Source organism: Bos taurus, chromosome 10 (genome assembly GCF_002263795.3).
Source record: "Bos taurus isolate L1 Dominette 01449 registration number 42190680 breed Hereford chromosome 10, ARS-UCD2.0, whole genome shotgun sequence".
Classification (NCBI taxonomy): Eukaryota; Metazoa; Chordata; class Mammalia; order Artiodactyla; family Bovidae; genus Bos; species Bos taurus.
This window is the reverse complement of record NC_037337.1, coordinates 17,809,089-17,824,817: the sequence shown is the minus strand read 5'-3', so window position 1 is coordinate 17,824,817 and position 15,729 is coordinate 17,809,089. Positions and strand designations below refer to the sequence as shown.

At 38.6% G+C, this 15,729-nt stretch overlaps 1 protein-coding gene across 5 annotated transcripts in view; it reads right to left on the bottom strand.

Annotated features, from left to right (window-relative positions):
* Window positions 1-15,729, bottom strand: part of LRRC49 (leucine rich repeat containing 49) — a 157,607-nt gene that overhangs the window by 70,226 nt on the left and 71,652 nt on the right. For all 5 annotated transcript variants that reach the window (XM_005211301.5, XM_005211300.5, NM_001100343.2 and 2 more), the window contains 1 exon segment: window positions 5,117-5,264. In XM_005211301.5, coding sequence (XP_005211358.1) covers window positions 5,117-5,264 — 148 coding nt within the window.

Here is a 15,729-nt window from a genome sequence, read left to right as displayed (position 1 = left end):
AAAGTTACTAAAAAGGTATAAACAAAAGGTGAGACAAAATACCATGAGTCTATACTGATATGAATAAGTTAATAAACTGAAACTTTTATGAGGTACAGAATTACAGAAGTGTGATAGTATGATTTATTGTAAGAAATACATGTTTGATCTTCATCCCAGTTTCTGGCTCACAGCTCCTCAAACCCTGGGAATCTCCTAAGTGTGTAGAGTGATAAAGGCGTCTATTGTTTCATTAATGAGATGATGTTGGACCTCATCTAATGATGGAGGCTGGTTGCCAGGAGAACCAACCAGGCAATTAAGAAGGCTGGAACTTTCCATGGCACCCCCAGACCTCCAGGGAGAGGAGAGGAGCTGAAGGTTGAATCAATTGCCAATAGCCAATGATATAATCAATCATGACTACTTAATGAAGCCTCCATAAAAAATCCAAAGGGACAGGTTCACAGAGCTTCGGGGTTGGTGAAGCCTGGACATCTGGGGAGAGTGGTATGCTCAGAAGCTCTTTGTCCCTTCCCACCAAGCCCTGTGCATCCCTTTCATCTGGTTGTTTCTGAGTTATATCATTTTACAATAAACCGGTGACCTAGTTAAGTACTGGGTTAGTCAAAAAGTTTGCTCAGGTTTTCCCATAAGTTGTTATGGAAAAACCCAAATAACTTTTTTGGCCAACCTAACAGTTTCTTCCAGTAGGTCAGAAGTACAGGTAATAACCTGGACTTGTTACTGGCATCTGGCAGAGCAGGGAGGGTACACGTGCAGTTTTCCAGACTGAGCCCTCAACCTGTGGAACCTGATGCTATCTCCAGGTGGATAGTGTCCAAATTGAATTCTTGAACACTGAGCTGGTGTTCTGAGAATTTCTTACTGGAGGTGTGAGGAACCCTGCCCTCCACGTTGGAAATTGAATCTCAGAACACCAAAAGAAAAGGGAATGGGAATAATTTCACATGCAGAAGCTTCATAGACACCATCTTAAAGTAAACAACATCAATAAAGATATACATATAAATTACAGAACACTCAATAGGATACAATAAGAGAAATGCAAAATCACTTGTGTGATATTAGGCCAAAAAGCTGTAACTATTAATTAATCATTAGGAAACATCGACTAAAACTTTAATTAAGGGTCATTCTATAAAATAACTGACCTGTAATCTTCATAAATGTCAGTCATGAAGTCAAGGAAAGACTAAGAAACTGTTCAGGAAATATGGTGACAGCAGACACCTGACAACAAAATGTGCCTCTACGCAATGGATCATTCCAAACGGATCATTCTGCCCCGCAGAACATTATTAATATGCTTGGTAAAGTCTGAATGTGGTGTGAGGATTAGACACTAGCAATCATTCAACGTTTATTTCTTGATGGTGTTGGTTATACTGTTTACATGAGAGAATGTCTTTGCTTGCAAGATATACCATGAAGTATTCAGAGCAGTTGGGGAATTGAGTTAGCAGCTTATTCTCAAATCGTTCAATAAAACAAAGTTCTTTGTACTGTACTTACAACTTTTCTGTAACTTTGAGATTATTTCCATTAAAATTTTTTGAATTTCTAAAATTAACAGTGGAGGAACAGATGCACAAGGATTGCTGCTCTATATTTAGCAGAAGAGCTGGCCCTCTCCCATCCCAGGGGATTTTCCTCATCTCCTTACCAAGCAAGCACATTCTAGGGAATTTACAAGGACAACGATTATAGATAGTATTGTTTGTTCTCCCTTATTTCAGACATGAAAGTGAAAAGTGTTAATTGCTCAGTTGTGTCAGATTGTTTGCAACCCCATGGACTGTAGCCCACCAGGCTCTCTTGTCCATGGAATTCTCCAGGCAAGAATACTGGAATGGATAGCTCTTCCCTTCTCCAAGGGATCTTTCTGACCCAGGGATCAAACCCAGGTCTCCTGCATCGCAGGCAGATTCTTTACTGTCTGAGCCACCAGGGAAGCCCATTGATCCCTGGGTCCAGGAGAGCCCCTGGAGAAGGGAATGGCTCCCCATTCTAGTATTCTTGCCTGGAAAATTCCATGGACAGAGAAGCCTGGCAGGTTACAGTCCATGGGGTCACAAAGAGTTGGACATGACTATGACTGAACAACTAATACAACTTTCCTTTTATTTAAGGCCTGGAAATGGGTAAATTTTACTCAACCCAAAAGTCTTTACTGAATATTACTACATTCTCAGCATTGTATGAGATAGAGAAGGAAAGAAAATAAACATGTATAGAACAACTCCATATATCAGGCAAGGAAGATGAAGAATGGCTTCTGTCCTTAAGGACCATATAAATTAGCTGAGTGGACAAGATTGACATAAATTTACTATGAGAAACACACAATATAATTACTAATTTATATAAATGGGTTAGCTTCATTTCTCACCCTGTGCATTGCAACCTCAACAGGAAAAGAGTACTAAAGATCCTTAACTAAGAAAGACAAGAAGAGAAGAGCAAAAGTATGAGACAGAGTAGCCAGTATAGATCCAAACAAACTGAGAAGACAAAGAATCTTTTCTCCATGCTGGAACAAAGACAGAGGTAGAACCCTAGAAGATTCCTAGTATTTATGAATTCATCAACACTTTGCCTGTTAGCCACCTTGATGTCCATAATATTCAGTTCAGTTCAGTTCAGTCGCTCAGTCATGTCCGACTCTTTGCGACCCCATGAATCACAGCACACCAGGCCTCCCTGTCCATCACCAACTCCCGGAGTTTACCCAAACTCATGTCCATCGAGTCAGTGATACCATCCAGCCATCTCATCCTCTGTCGTCCCCTTCTCCTCCTGCCCCCAATCCCTCCCAGCATCAGGATCTTTTCCAATAAGTCAAGTCTTCGCATGAGGTAGCCAAAGTATTGGAGATTCAGCTTCAGCATCAGTCCTTTCAAAGAACACCCAGGACTGATTTCCTTTAGAATGGATTGGTTGGATTTCCTTGCAGTCCAAGGGACTCTCAAGAGTTTTCTCCAACACCACAGTGCAAAAGCATCAATTCTTCAGCACTCAGCCTCTTCACAGTCCAACTCTCACATCCATACATGACCACTGGAAAAACCATAGCCTTGACTAGATGGACCTTTGTTGGCAAAGTAATGTCTCTGCTTTTGAATATGCTATCTAGGTTGGTCATAACTTTCCTTCCAAGGAGTAAGCGTCTTTTAATTTCATGGCTGCAATCACCATCTGCAGTGATTTTGGAGCACAAAAAAATAAAGGTAGAAATGTGAATGGCACACACTGTGAAACCAGTGGACAGGCAATGAGTCAACTGGCAATTGAATAAACCTAAGTGATCACTCAGAATCCACATCAGGGAATTTGCTGGCTTTCCAGTGGTTAGGACTCTGTGCTTTCACTGCCGAAGGTACAAGTTCAATCCCTGGCTGGGGAACTAAGAAACCAGCAGACACAAGATATAGACCAAAAAAAAAAAAAAGCCACATAAAATTAGCACAGTCTAAAAGTAAGAAAACAGTGGAAGTTTAGGATATTTTCTAGGTCAGAGATTATAAAACTGAGATCATTAACAGATATTTTCTGTTCCAATAAATTTCAGATGCAACAAAACAAATTCAGGCAAGTTTCTTTATTATAGAACTTCTTAGAGGCTAAAGTATGCTTATGTGCATTGTACACCTAAAAGGAGGAGCACTATAAGCAGTTTTTCACTTAGCTCAGGAGCCATATAAAAACTTGTACTGTGAACAATGTCTACCACGGAGACAGAATGAATAAAAAAGGAGATAATTTGAGAAATATAGCATCAAAAGGAATAATAATAACAGCTGCAGATATGCAGATGACACCACCCTTATGGCAGAAAGTGAAGAGGAACTAAAAGCCTCTTGATGAAAGTGAAAGTGGAGAGTGAAAAAGTTGGCTTAAAGTTCAACATTCAGAAAACGAAGATCATGGCATCCAGTCCCATCACTTCATGGGAAATAGATGGGGAAACAGTGGAAACAGTGTCAGACTTTATTTTTCTGGGCTCCAAAATCACTGCAGATGGTGACTGCAGCCATGAAATTAAAAGACGCTTACTTCTTGGAAGGAAAGTTATGACCAACCTACATAGCATATTAGAAAGCAGAGACATTACTTTGCCAACAAAGGTTCGTCTAGTAAAGGCTATGGTTTTTCCTGTGGTCATGTATGGATGTGAGAGTTGGACTGTGAAGAAGGCTGAGTGCTAAAGAATTGATGCTTTTGAACTGTGGTGTTGGAGAAGACTATTGAGAGGCCCTTGGACTGCAAGGAGATCCAACCAGTCCATTCTGAAGGAGATCAGCCCTGGGATTTCTTTGGAAGGAATGATGCTAAAGCTGAAACTCCAGTACTTTGGCCACCTCATGCAAAGAGTTGACTCATTGGAAAAGACTCTGATGCTGGGAGGGATTGGGGGCAGGAGGAGAAGGGGATGACAGAGGATGAGATGGCTGGATGGCACCACTGACTCGATGGACGTGAGTTTGAGTGAACTCCGGGACTTGGTGATGGACAGGGAGGCCTGGCGTGCTGCGATTCCTGGGGTCGCAAAGAGTCGGACACAACTGAGCGACTGAACTGAACTCAACTAAACTGATTGTGTTTCCTGGAAGATTCACACTGTTCTAAGGTTTAGTGCTTAACTTTATCTTGACAAGCATCATATGACATACTTATGATCCCCATTTTACTTTGAGGAAAATTAGATAGAAAGGTTAAGTAAATGGTCAAAGGTCAAACGACTAGAAAGTGGTCAATCCAGGATTCAGGCTCAAGCAGTCTGGCTCCAGCACCCGTCTTAGCCATTACACTATGTAACTCACCAATGAAATCCTTACTCATCTATTCCAAAGTAAACGGTTAGTTGGATATTAAGCAAGAATGAACAACAAGCATGATGATTAATTTCAACAGAAAACTAGGAACTTAATGCAGTGAAATTGGGAATATGGATAGGAGGTAAAACAGAAAGTTTCTCTTTATAATTATGAAGTATATAGTCATGATAATCCATATATTGTTAAAAATCAGCATATTAAGCAAGGAATATGCACTCTATATTCCTAGCCCATAAGTAAACCAATATGATGAGCACTTGAGAAGAGGTCTCACTCACTGTGATTCTCTTCATGTCTAGCTGGCGCAGCTGCATCATATTCTGAAGGATTGTGTGCTTGTACCATGACTCTTGAGCTATGGGATTGCCATCAAAGGTGATGTCTGAGAGAGAAGTGGAATCAGCGAGGCAGCAAACACTCTCAAAACTGGAGGAGAGACAGAAACCAGGGGATTACTGTGAGCCCTTCAAATAACACTTCGTTTTGTTTAACATACATTATTTTTTAGAACACCTTCAGATTTACAGAAAAACTGAGAAGACAGTTCAGAGTTCCCACATGCTCCAGACCAAGTTTCCTCTATTACTAACATCATGGATTAGTATACTTTTTACAATTAATGAACAAATATTGATATATTCTTACTAACTCAATATTTTATCCAGAGTTCTTTAGTTTTATCTAATGCCCCTTTCCAATTCCAGGACCCCATCCAAGATATCACATGACATTTAGTTGTAAGGTCTCCTTAGGCTCCTCTTGGCTGTGACATTTTTGATAACCTTGACAGTTTTGAGGAGCACTGATCTGTTATTCTGTAGACTGACCCTGTATTGGAATTTATCTGATTTTTTTCATGATTAGGATTACAGTAAAGTAAAGTAAAAAGTCGCTCAGTCGTGTCCAACTCTTTGCGACCCCAGGGACTATAGCCTACCAGGCTCCTCCATCCATGGGATTACACTACATACTATTAATTAATATGACACCATTGTTGAAAGTTGACCTTGATCACCTGACTGAAGCAGTGTTTGTTAGGCTCCTCCAATGTAAAGTTACTCTTCTCTCCCCTTCTTTCCACCCTGAATTCTTTGGGGGGAAGTCGTGATGTGCAGCCCATTCTGAGGGAGTGGAAGTTCAATTTCCTTTCACTGAGGACATAGTATCTACGTAAATTAATTGGAATTCTTCTTCCAAGGAAGGTGGTCTTTTCTTGTTTATTTATTTATATTGGGTTTCTATTCATGGACATTTCATTTCATTCTTTGGGTTATAATCCAGTACATCTTTATTTATTTTTTATTGTTCAAATTGTACCAGCTTTGGCTGTTGGAAGCTCTCTCAGTTGGCTCCTATGTCCCTTTGACATACCCCTATTAACATGGATTTTTTTTGTTTTTCTAAGCACTTCCTTACTTTCCAGCATTATAAGATTCTCTACTGCATATTTCCTACTCCAGTCTTAGAATCAGCCATTTCTTCAAGAAGCCATGGTTTCCTTTATTGGGAAATGGCATTAGAAACCAAGATCTGGTGGCAAGGTGTACTATTTACTACTATCATTTCTTCTAGGCCCTCTGATGACACAGCAAGGAAATATATGCATGGATACCAACCTGTGTGTATATGTATATTTTTTCTCTAACCATCTGTGTCTATATTAAGCTAAACATCAGTTCAAACTGATGTTTCCAACTCTATCACCAAAAGGATCATTGTAACCTCTCCCCTTACTTATCTGTAAATTCCTACTCCAACCAGGAGAAATCTGGCTCTCACCATCTCTCATCCATTTAGCTAATTATTAATTCCAGAATATATGTATAGTGGTATGAGAATTTTCAATTTGTTGTACCCTCTTGGGAAATCACTTTATTAACAAAAGCATAATGATAATGTGTAATTCCTTTTGCATCTAATCTTATAGACTCGTTTCCAAAGTTACTTAGGTTAGCACCTTCCCCTCCCACTCTTCCTTACTCACACCTTCAAGAAGGTTGTTCCATAAAATTGAAATGTGGTTACATTCTCTTGTTATAGTCTATATTCATTTCTTCCTGGGATTCTCCAATCTCCTAAATTATTTTTTAATATGCATACATTAAGGTTAACTATGCTGTAAAGTTCTGTGAATTTCGACAAACACATAATGTCATGTATCCACCAAGAAACTATCATGGACCTAAACAATTCCCCATTTAACCCTCCTCCTTTCTCCCTGAATGTCTAGCAACCACTGATCTTTTTACAGTCTATATAGTTTTGCCTTTCCAGAATTTCATATAGTTGGAACTATATAGTTTACATCCTTTTAAGACAGACTTCTTTCACTTAGCAGTATGCAATTAAGGTTCATCCATACCTTTTCGTACCCCAACCAGTAACGCTGAAGAAGCTGAATTTGAACAGTTCTATGCAGACCTACAAGACCTTTTAGAACTAACACCCCAAAAAAATGTCCTTTTCATTATAGGGGACTGGAATGCAAAAGTAGGAAGTCAAGAAACACCTGGAGTAACAGGCAAATTTGGCCCTGGAATACAGAATGAAGCAGGGCAAAGACTAATAGAGTTTTGCCAAGAAAATGCACTGGTCAAAGCAAACACCCTCTTCCAACAACACAAGAGAAGACTCTACACATGGACGTCACCAGATGGTCAACACTGAAATCAGATTGATTACATTCTTTGCAGCCAAAGATGGAGAAGCTCTATACAGTCAGCAAAAACAAGACCAGGAGCCGACTGTGGCTCAGATCATGAGCTCCTTATTGCCAAATTCAGACTTAAATTGAAGAGAGTAGGGAAAACCACTAGACCATTCAGGTATGACCTAAATCAAATCCCTTATGATTATACAGTGGAAGTGTGAAATAGATTTAAGGGACTAGATCTGATAGATAGAATGCCTGATGAACTATGGTCTGAGGTTCGTGACATTGTATAGGAGACAGGGATCAAGACCATCCCCATGGAAAAGAAATGCAAAAAAGCAAAATGGCTGTCTGGGGAGGCCGTACAAAAAGCTGTGAAAAGAAGAGAAGTGAAAAGCAAAGGAGAAAAGGAAAGATATAAGTATCTGAATGCAGAGTTCCAAAGAATAGCAAGCAGAGATAAGAAAGCCTTCCTCAGCGATCAATGCAAAGATGTAGAGGAAAACAACAGAATGGGAAAGACTAGAGATCTCTTCAAGAAATTTAGAGATACCAAGGGAACATCTCATGCAAAGATGGGCTCGATAAAGGACAGAAATGGTATGGACCTAACAGAAGCAGAAGATATTAAGAAGAGGTGGCAAGAATACACAGAAGAACTGTACAAAAAAGAAATCACAAGCCAGATAATCACGATGGTGTGATCACTCACCTAGAGCCAGACATCCTGGAATGTGAAGTCAAGTGGGCCTTAGGAAGCATCACTACGAATAAAGCTAGTGGAGGTGATGAAATTCCAGTGGAGCTATTTCAAATCCTGAAAGATGATGCTGTGAAAGTGCTGCACTCATTATGCCAGCAAATTTGAAAACTCAGCAGTGGCCACAGGACTGGAAAAGGTCAGTTTTCATTCCAATCCCAAACAAAGGCAATGCCAAAGAATGCTCAAACTACCACACAATTGCACTCATCTCACATGCTAGTAAAGTAATGCTCAAAATTCTCCAAGCCAGGTTTCAGCAATACATGAACCGTGAACTTCCAGATGTTCAAGCTGGTTTTAGAAAAGGCAGAGGAACCAGAGACCAAATTGCCAACACCTGCTGGATCATGGAAAAAGCAAGAATTCCAGAAAAACATCTATTTCTGCTTTATTGACTATGCCAAAGCCTTTGACTGTGTGGATCACAATAAACTGTGGAAAATTCTGAAAGAGATGGGAATACCAGACCACCTGACCTGCCTCTTGAGAAATCTGTATGCAGGTCAGGAAGCAACAGTTAGAACTGGACATGGAACAACAGACTGGTTCCAAATAGGAAAAGGAGTACGTCAAGGCTGTATATTGTCACCCTCCTTATTTAACTTATATGCAGAGTACATCATGAGAAACGCTGGACTGGAAGAAACACAAGCTGGAATCAAGATTGCCGGGAGAAATATCAATAACCTTAGATATGCAGATGACACCACCCTTATGGCAGAAAGTGAAGAGGAACTAAAAAGCCTCTTGATGAAAGTGAAAGTGGACAGTGAAAAGTTGGCTTAAAGCTCAACATTCAGAAAACGAAGATCATGGCATCCAGTCCCATCACTTCTTGGCAGATAGATGGGGAAACAGTGGAAACAGTGTCAGACTTTATTTTTTGGGGCTCCAAAATCACTACAGATGGTGACTGCAGCCATGAAATTAGAAGACACTTCCTCCTTGGAAGGAAAGTTATGACCAACCTAGATAGCATATTGAAAAGCAGAGACATTACTTTGCCAACAAACATCCGTCTAGTCAAGGCTATAGTTTTTCCAGTTGTCATGTATGGATGTGAGAGTTGGACTGTGAAGAAAGCTGAGCGCTGAAGCATTGATGCTTCTGAACTGTGGTGTTGGAGAAGACTCTTGAGAGTCCCTTGGACTGCAAGGAGATCCAACCAGTCCATTCTGAAGGAGATCAGCCCTGGGATTTCTTTGGAAGGAATGATGCTAAAGCTGAAACTCCAGTACTTTGGCCACCTCATGCGAAGAGCTGACTCATTGGAAAAGACTCTGATGCTGGGAGGGATTGGGGGCAGGAGGAGAAAGGGATGACAGAGGATGAGATGGCTGGATGGCATCATTGACTCTATGGATGAGAGTCTGAGTGAACTCCAGGAGTTGGTGATGGACAGGGAGGCCTGGTGTGCTGCGATTCATGGGGTCACAAAGAGTCGGACACAACTGAGCGACTGAACTGAACTGAACTGGACTGATACCTTTTTGTGGCGTCATAGCTTCTTTTAAAAAAAAAAATCACTCAGTAATCATATTCCATTTCTGGCTGTATCACAGTTTGTTTGTCCATTCATCTATTGAAGACATCTTGGTAACTTCCAGTTTTCAGCAATTATGAATAAAGCGGCTATAAATATTCATCTTCAGGTTTTTGTGTGAACATAAATATTCATCTCAATTGGGTAAATATTCAACAGTGCAGTTGCTGGATGGTACAGTAAAACTATGTTTAGCTTTTTAGAAACTGCCAAATTGTTTTCCAAAGTAGCTGTACCATCTTGAATTCCTAATGGCTCTCTAGTCTTATCAGCATTTCATAAGCGTCAGTTTTTTCTTAATTTTAGCCATTCCAATAGGTGTTCAGTGGTCTCACAGTTTTAACACGCAACTCCCAAAGGACAAAGATGTTGGCATTTTTTTCATATACATATTTGCTATCTGTATATCTTCTCTGCATTTTCAGTTCTTGGGTAGATTTGTAATCGTTTCCTTATTGCTGAGTTTTAAGAATTCTTTTTCTTGTATCATGAATATGTCTTTTATCAGAATATGTTTTGAAATATTTCTCCCAGTCTGACTTCTTTTCATTTTCTTAACTGTGTCTTTCACATGGCATAAGTTTTTAATTTTAATATGTCCAACTTACCAATTTCCTTTTTCATGGATCATAATTTTGGTGTTGTATCTAAAAACCTACCAAACCCAGGGGTGCCTAGATTTTCTCTTGAGTTTTCTTTTAGAAGTTCAATAGTTTTGTGTCTTATATTTAGGTATAATCCACTTTGAGTTAATTTTGCAACAGGTATGAGGTCTACATCTAGATTCATTTTTAGATGAATACTCTATTGTCACAGCGCCATTTATTGAAAGGACTATTCCTTCTCCACTGAATTGCCTGTGCTCCTTTGTCAAAGATCACTTGACTATATTTGTATGGGTATATTTTTGGATCTTCTATTCTTCTTTCACCAATACTGTGCTGCCTGTATAATACTGTATCTTTATAGTAAGTCTTGAAATAGGACAGTATCAGTCCTCCGACTCTGTTCTTTTTCAGCATCGTGTTGCTGTTCTAGGTCTTAGCTTTTCCATATAATTTTTAGAATCCATTTGTCAATATCTGCTTGCTGATACTGTAATCAGGACTTTCATTTTTGTATTAAGTTATAGGTGACATACAATATTGTATTAACTTCAGGTATGCACATGATTCAATATTTGTATATATTGCAAAATGGTTCCCATTATTAACTAGTGTTAACATCCATCACCATACATAGTTACAGAATATTTTTTTCTTGTGATGAGAACTTTTAAGATCTATTCTCTTGGCAATCTTCAAATATGCAACACAATATCATCAACTATAGCCGACATGCTGTACGTTACACCCCATGACTTATTTATTTATAACTGGAAGTTTGTACCTTTAGACCCACTCTGTACCCATTTCACCAACACCTCAGCCCTTACCTCTGGCAACCACCAATCCGTTTTTTATATATGAGCTTAATGTTTTATTTTTCAGATTCCACATATAAGTGAGATCATATTTGTCTTTCTGACTTACTTCATAGGTCTCAAGGTCCATCCACGCAGTTGCATATGGCAAAATCTCATCCTTTCTTATGACTGAATAACACTCATTGTGCACGTGTGTGTATCACACTCTCTTTATCCATTTAACCATAAATGGACACTTAGGTTGTTTCCATATCTTGGCTACTGTAAATAATGCTGCAGTGAACATTGGAGTGCTTATATATTTTCAAGTTAATATTTTCATTTTCTTCGGATAAATATCCAGAAGATTTGCTGGATTACATGGTAGTTTTATTCTGAATTTTTTAAGGACTCATTTTTTAAAAGAAGCAAATAATCACTTTTCTAAATAATACCTCAAAGCAGACTGATAAATTTCAATTATATTAGAGTCACTCTCTTTAATGACTAAATAACTAATATAAGTGAAAGTCACTCATTCGTGTCTGACTCTGTGACTGCATGGAGTGTAGCCTGCCACACTCCTTTGTACATGGAATTCTCCAGGCAAGAATACTGGAGTGGGTAGCCATTTCCTTCTCCAGGGGATCTTCCCAACCCAGGGATCAAACCCAGATCTCCTGCATTTCAGGCAGATTCTTTACCATCTGAGCCAACACAGAAGCCGATAAACAGGCCTAAAAGCACTTTAGGACTACTTTACTTATTAGGAACTATATTAAATACCCTTCTGTATTAAGAAAAGCTGCTGCTGCTACTGCTCCTACATCGCTTCAGTCGTGTCTGACTCTGTGAGACCCCACAGACGGCAGCCCACCAGGCTCCCCCGTCCTTGGGATTCTCCAGGCAAGAACACTGGAGTGGGTTGCCATTTCCTTCTCCAATGCATGAAAGTGAAAAGTCAAAGTGAAGTCGTTCAGTCGTGTCCAACTCTTAGCGACCTCATGGACTGCAGCCTACCAGGCTCCTCCATCCATGGGATTTTCCAGGCAGGAGTACTGGAGTGGGGTGCCATAGAGGATTAGAATATTAATGGTATAGAAAATAACCTATATGCCTAGCAATTAAGGTGAGATAAAATCTATAACAAAAATAAAATTATTGTATTACTTATTGTCATATTTAAATATTTCTTCTATATTTTCCTCCTATTCAAGGTAGAGATACTCTATCAATATTTTACCTCAGAGCTTATCTTTACCAGTCTAAAAGGTAAATTTCATAATTCATAAACACATTTAGTTTTTCAAGACATGGTTAGAGAATTAAGGAAGACACTTTTTAAAAGGCTAGTATATGCAAATGAATATGAGTGTTCTGAATTTAGACATAATAATCACTTTGAACATAAGTAAACTTGAATAAACATTGCAATTTTTCCTACCTAGCATTGATAAATTTTTTTATCAATATAAAATATCTCGTAACAGTTTATAGTGTTTGAAATGAATGTTGAAAGATGCTTCTCTCCTTCCCCTTGTAGCTTTTAACATACAGCTAGAGTCAAATAAAATGCTTTGAGTAACTTTAAAACTGAAACACAAGGCAAACTTATTTCTTTCACATTGTTAAGTAAACTAAGTCATCACCTTCCCTTCACAAATCTGAATTCTCCATGTATATTTCATAACCTATTAAGTCATCAAGTCAGTTACCACTGTGAGCCAGTCCTTTACTTAGAAACTGATGGCTGAGTTTAGTTTTTTAAGGAACCTGCATACTGTTATGGACTCTACAAAAGTGGTACTAATGAACCCATTTTCATGGCAGGAATAGAGGTATAGCTGTAGAGAAGAGACTTGCAGGGGAGGTGAGGTGGGATGAACTGAAAGAACAGCATTAACACATACACACTATCATGTGTAAAACAGGCAGAGAGTGGGAAGCTGCCGTATGGCACCAGGAGCTCGGCTCACTGCTCTGTGATGACCTAGACGGGTGGGATGGGGGCTGTTGGGGGGAGGCTTAAGACATAGGGGATATACATATACATATGGCTGATTCACTTCATTATACAGCAGAAACTAATACAATATTGTAAAGCAATTATATTCCAATAAAGAAAAAGACATTGATGACTGTGAAGGGTCATCAAGGGATGTGAAGCAAAGGAGGGGGGCTAATATGACTAGAATAATCTTAACTTAGTAACATTAGGGAAGGCATAAAGAAAAAAGTTAAAAAGTGAAAAACCAGTTATAAAGTAGATTGCAGTAAGTAATAGAGGTGAAAAAAGTAAGGGTCAAACATATCATATAAAGATCGTAGCTATGAGAATAAAGAGGCAAGAATAGGTTCCATAGAAATTCAGAGTGAAGTATGAACAGAAATGAATACTTATTTGAATGTGAGGAAGAGAGGAATCTAGAATAACATTCAGGTTTCTCTCTTGGGTTAATGATTGAGGCAGTGGTTACAAGGATGTATACCTTGTCAAGATTCACGGAACATTACACTTAAAGTGGGTGTATTTTATGACATGTAGATTACATCTCAACACATTGATTTACGAGGAAACTTAAAGTATTAAAAAGCTATGTTTGACAGATTACCTGTCATCTCTCGTCTCTCCTTTATCAGGAACACTATGCTACGCTGGTGGTCAGTGGCTGTTAGGGTATATTTCATAAAGACTTTCATTAAGTCTTCCTCCAGCTGCCACAGGATGGGATAACTTATTTCAACATTAAGATACTAACTAATGAGCGACAGAGCTAGTCTATGCTGAAGAGCAATTTTTTTTTCCAACGGCCCAGCATATCTGAAAAGAATTAAACTCTAAGTTCTGACCTAAGACTGCGGTGACTTGATATCTGTCACTAATTAGGGAGATGCACTGAAAAGTAGAAATAATACATCCAGAAGCACAGAAAAACTGGAAAATTTCACTCACTGTAGGTATATTCTAAATGTATTGTTATTTACTATTTATTTTCAAGCTGGGCTGCAGGGAGTCCATGATTTATTCCTTATTGCAGGTATAATTTTAAACTAAAATGATTATAACTGTTCCTAGCTCTACCTCTCAAGTATTCCCCTGGAGAATGAAATTAGTCTAATAATTTCTAATAAGTGTTGTTAAACACAAAGCTTGATTGAAGGCAAAAGGAGAAGGGGGCAGCAGAGGATAAGATGGTTAGACAGCATGACTGGCACAGTGGACATGAATTTAAGCAAACTCCAGAAGACAGTGGAGGACAGAAGAGCCTGGTGTGTTACAGTCCATGGAGTAGCAAAGAGTTGGACATGACTGACTGACGGAATGACAACAACACACAAAAAACCAATATCTTCAGTGAAATCTAATACTATAAGGCATGTTAGTAAAAATAGGGAAAAAACAGTATGCTCAGTAAATGCCATCATGAAGCACTTCAGAGATCTAGAAGACCTACTGATGCCCATCTGGCTTATGTCTATAATTCAAGCAAAACCAAAAAGAGGCACCAGGAATGGGAAAATTATTGCAATCCTTAGCAGGTACTTTCCTGGCAATCCTTCCCAGATCAGCAGCTAGTATTGACACCCAGAATGAAGTCTTTATGCTTTGAATAATTTTATTAAAGTAAAAATAGATTCATATTTGATCCAGAAGATTCCTCACAAAATTTCATTTCCATCTGCAAGGCATTTGACCAATAAACATGCCAGACATTCCTAGAAACACACTGACAAAGGGCACATGATTTTAAAGACATTCTCTAATCAAATAAAACAAGACTCCTTAAGTACAAACACAGGCTAATGAAGAGCGATATCCTACCTAGCCAAAGAAAGTATGAATCAGATTGTTAAAAAACAAAAACACTTGGAAAAATAACAGTAAGTATAGTGGAGTAGTACTGGCTTTTAAGAACAGTCTCTCCTTTTTTAAGAACACTCAGCTGCTTGTCTCTTCAAAGTACCAAGAGTGGAAAAGTTTTGGTCCAAAGGCTGACATTTAACTCATAGTTTGACTTTAATCTTTTTCCAGATTACTCATACATTTGTTCTTCCCCTAGCAGTCTCCTCCCAATGCCACATCTGCTTCCTATCTGCTAAAATACCTATAGAGGAACAATCTGTCCCCACTGACCAAAACTTACATCTCAAAAGGAAAATAAACTATTTCAGCCCATTTTATGCTTGCTTAATAAAACAGAGAAAAAACAAAATTTCCATATATGCATGTATACCACATAGTAAGAATTCTTCAATGCCAGTCAAATTTCTCTAATTAGAAAGTCCTCTCCCAAAAGTAAGATAGGTTTCACTCCTTCATACCAATGAAATACCATGTACTCTGTGATAACCTTAATGAAAAGCTCACTTGTTTTATACTGATCATTGAGAATTTTACTGAATAGTTTCTATGTGTCTAGCAGGCTAAAATGAAATGGAACAAATCAAATAGAATAAATCAAGTGTACTCACGAGGATTTAAATATACACAGTTAATAAACATAAATATCAATAAGCTAGATCAAT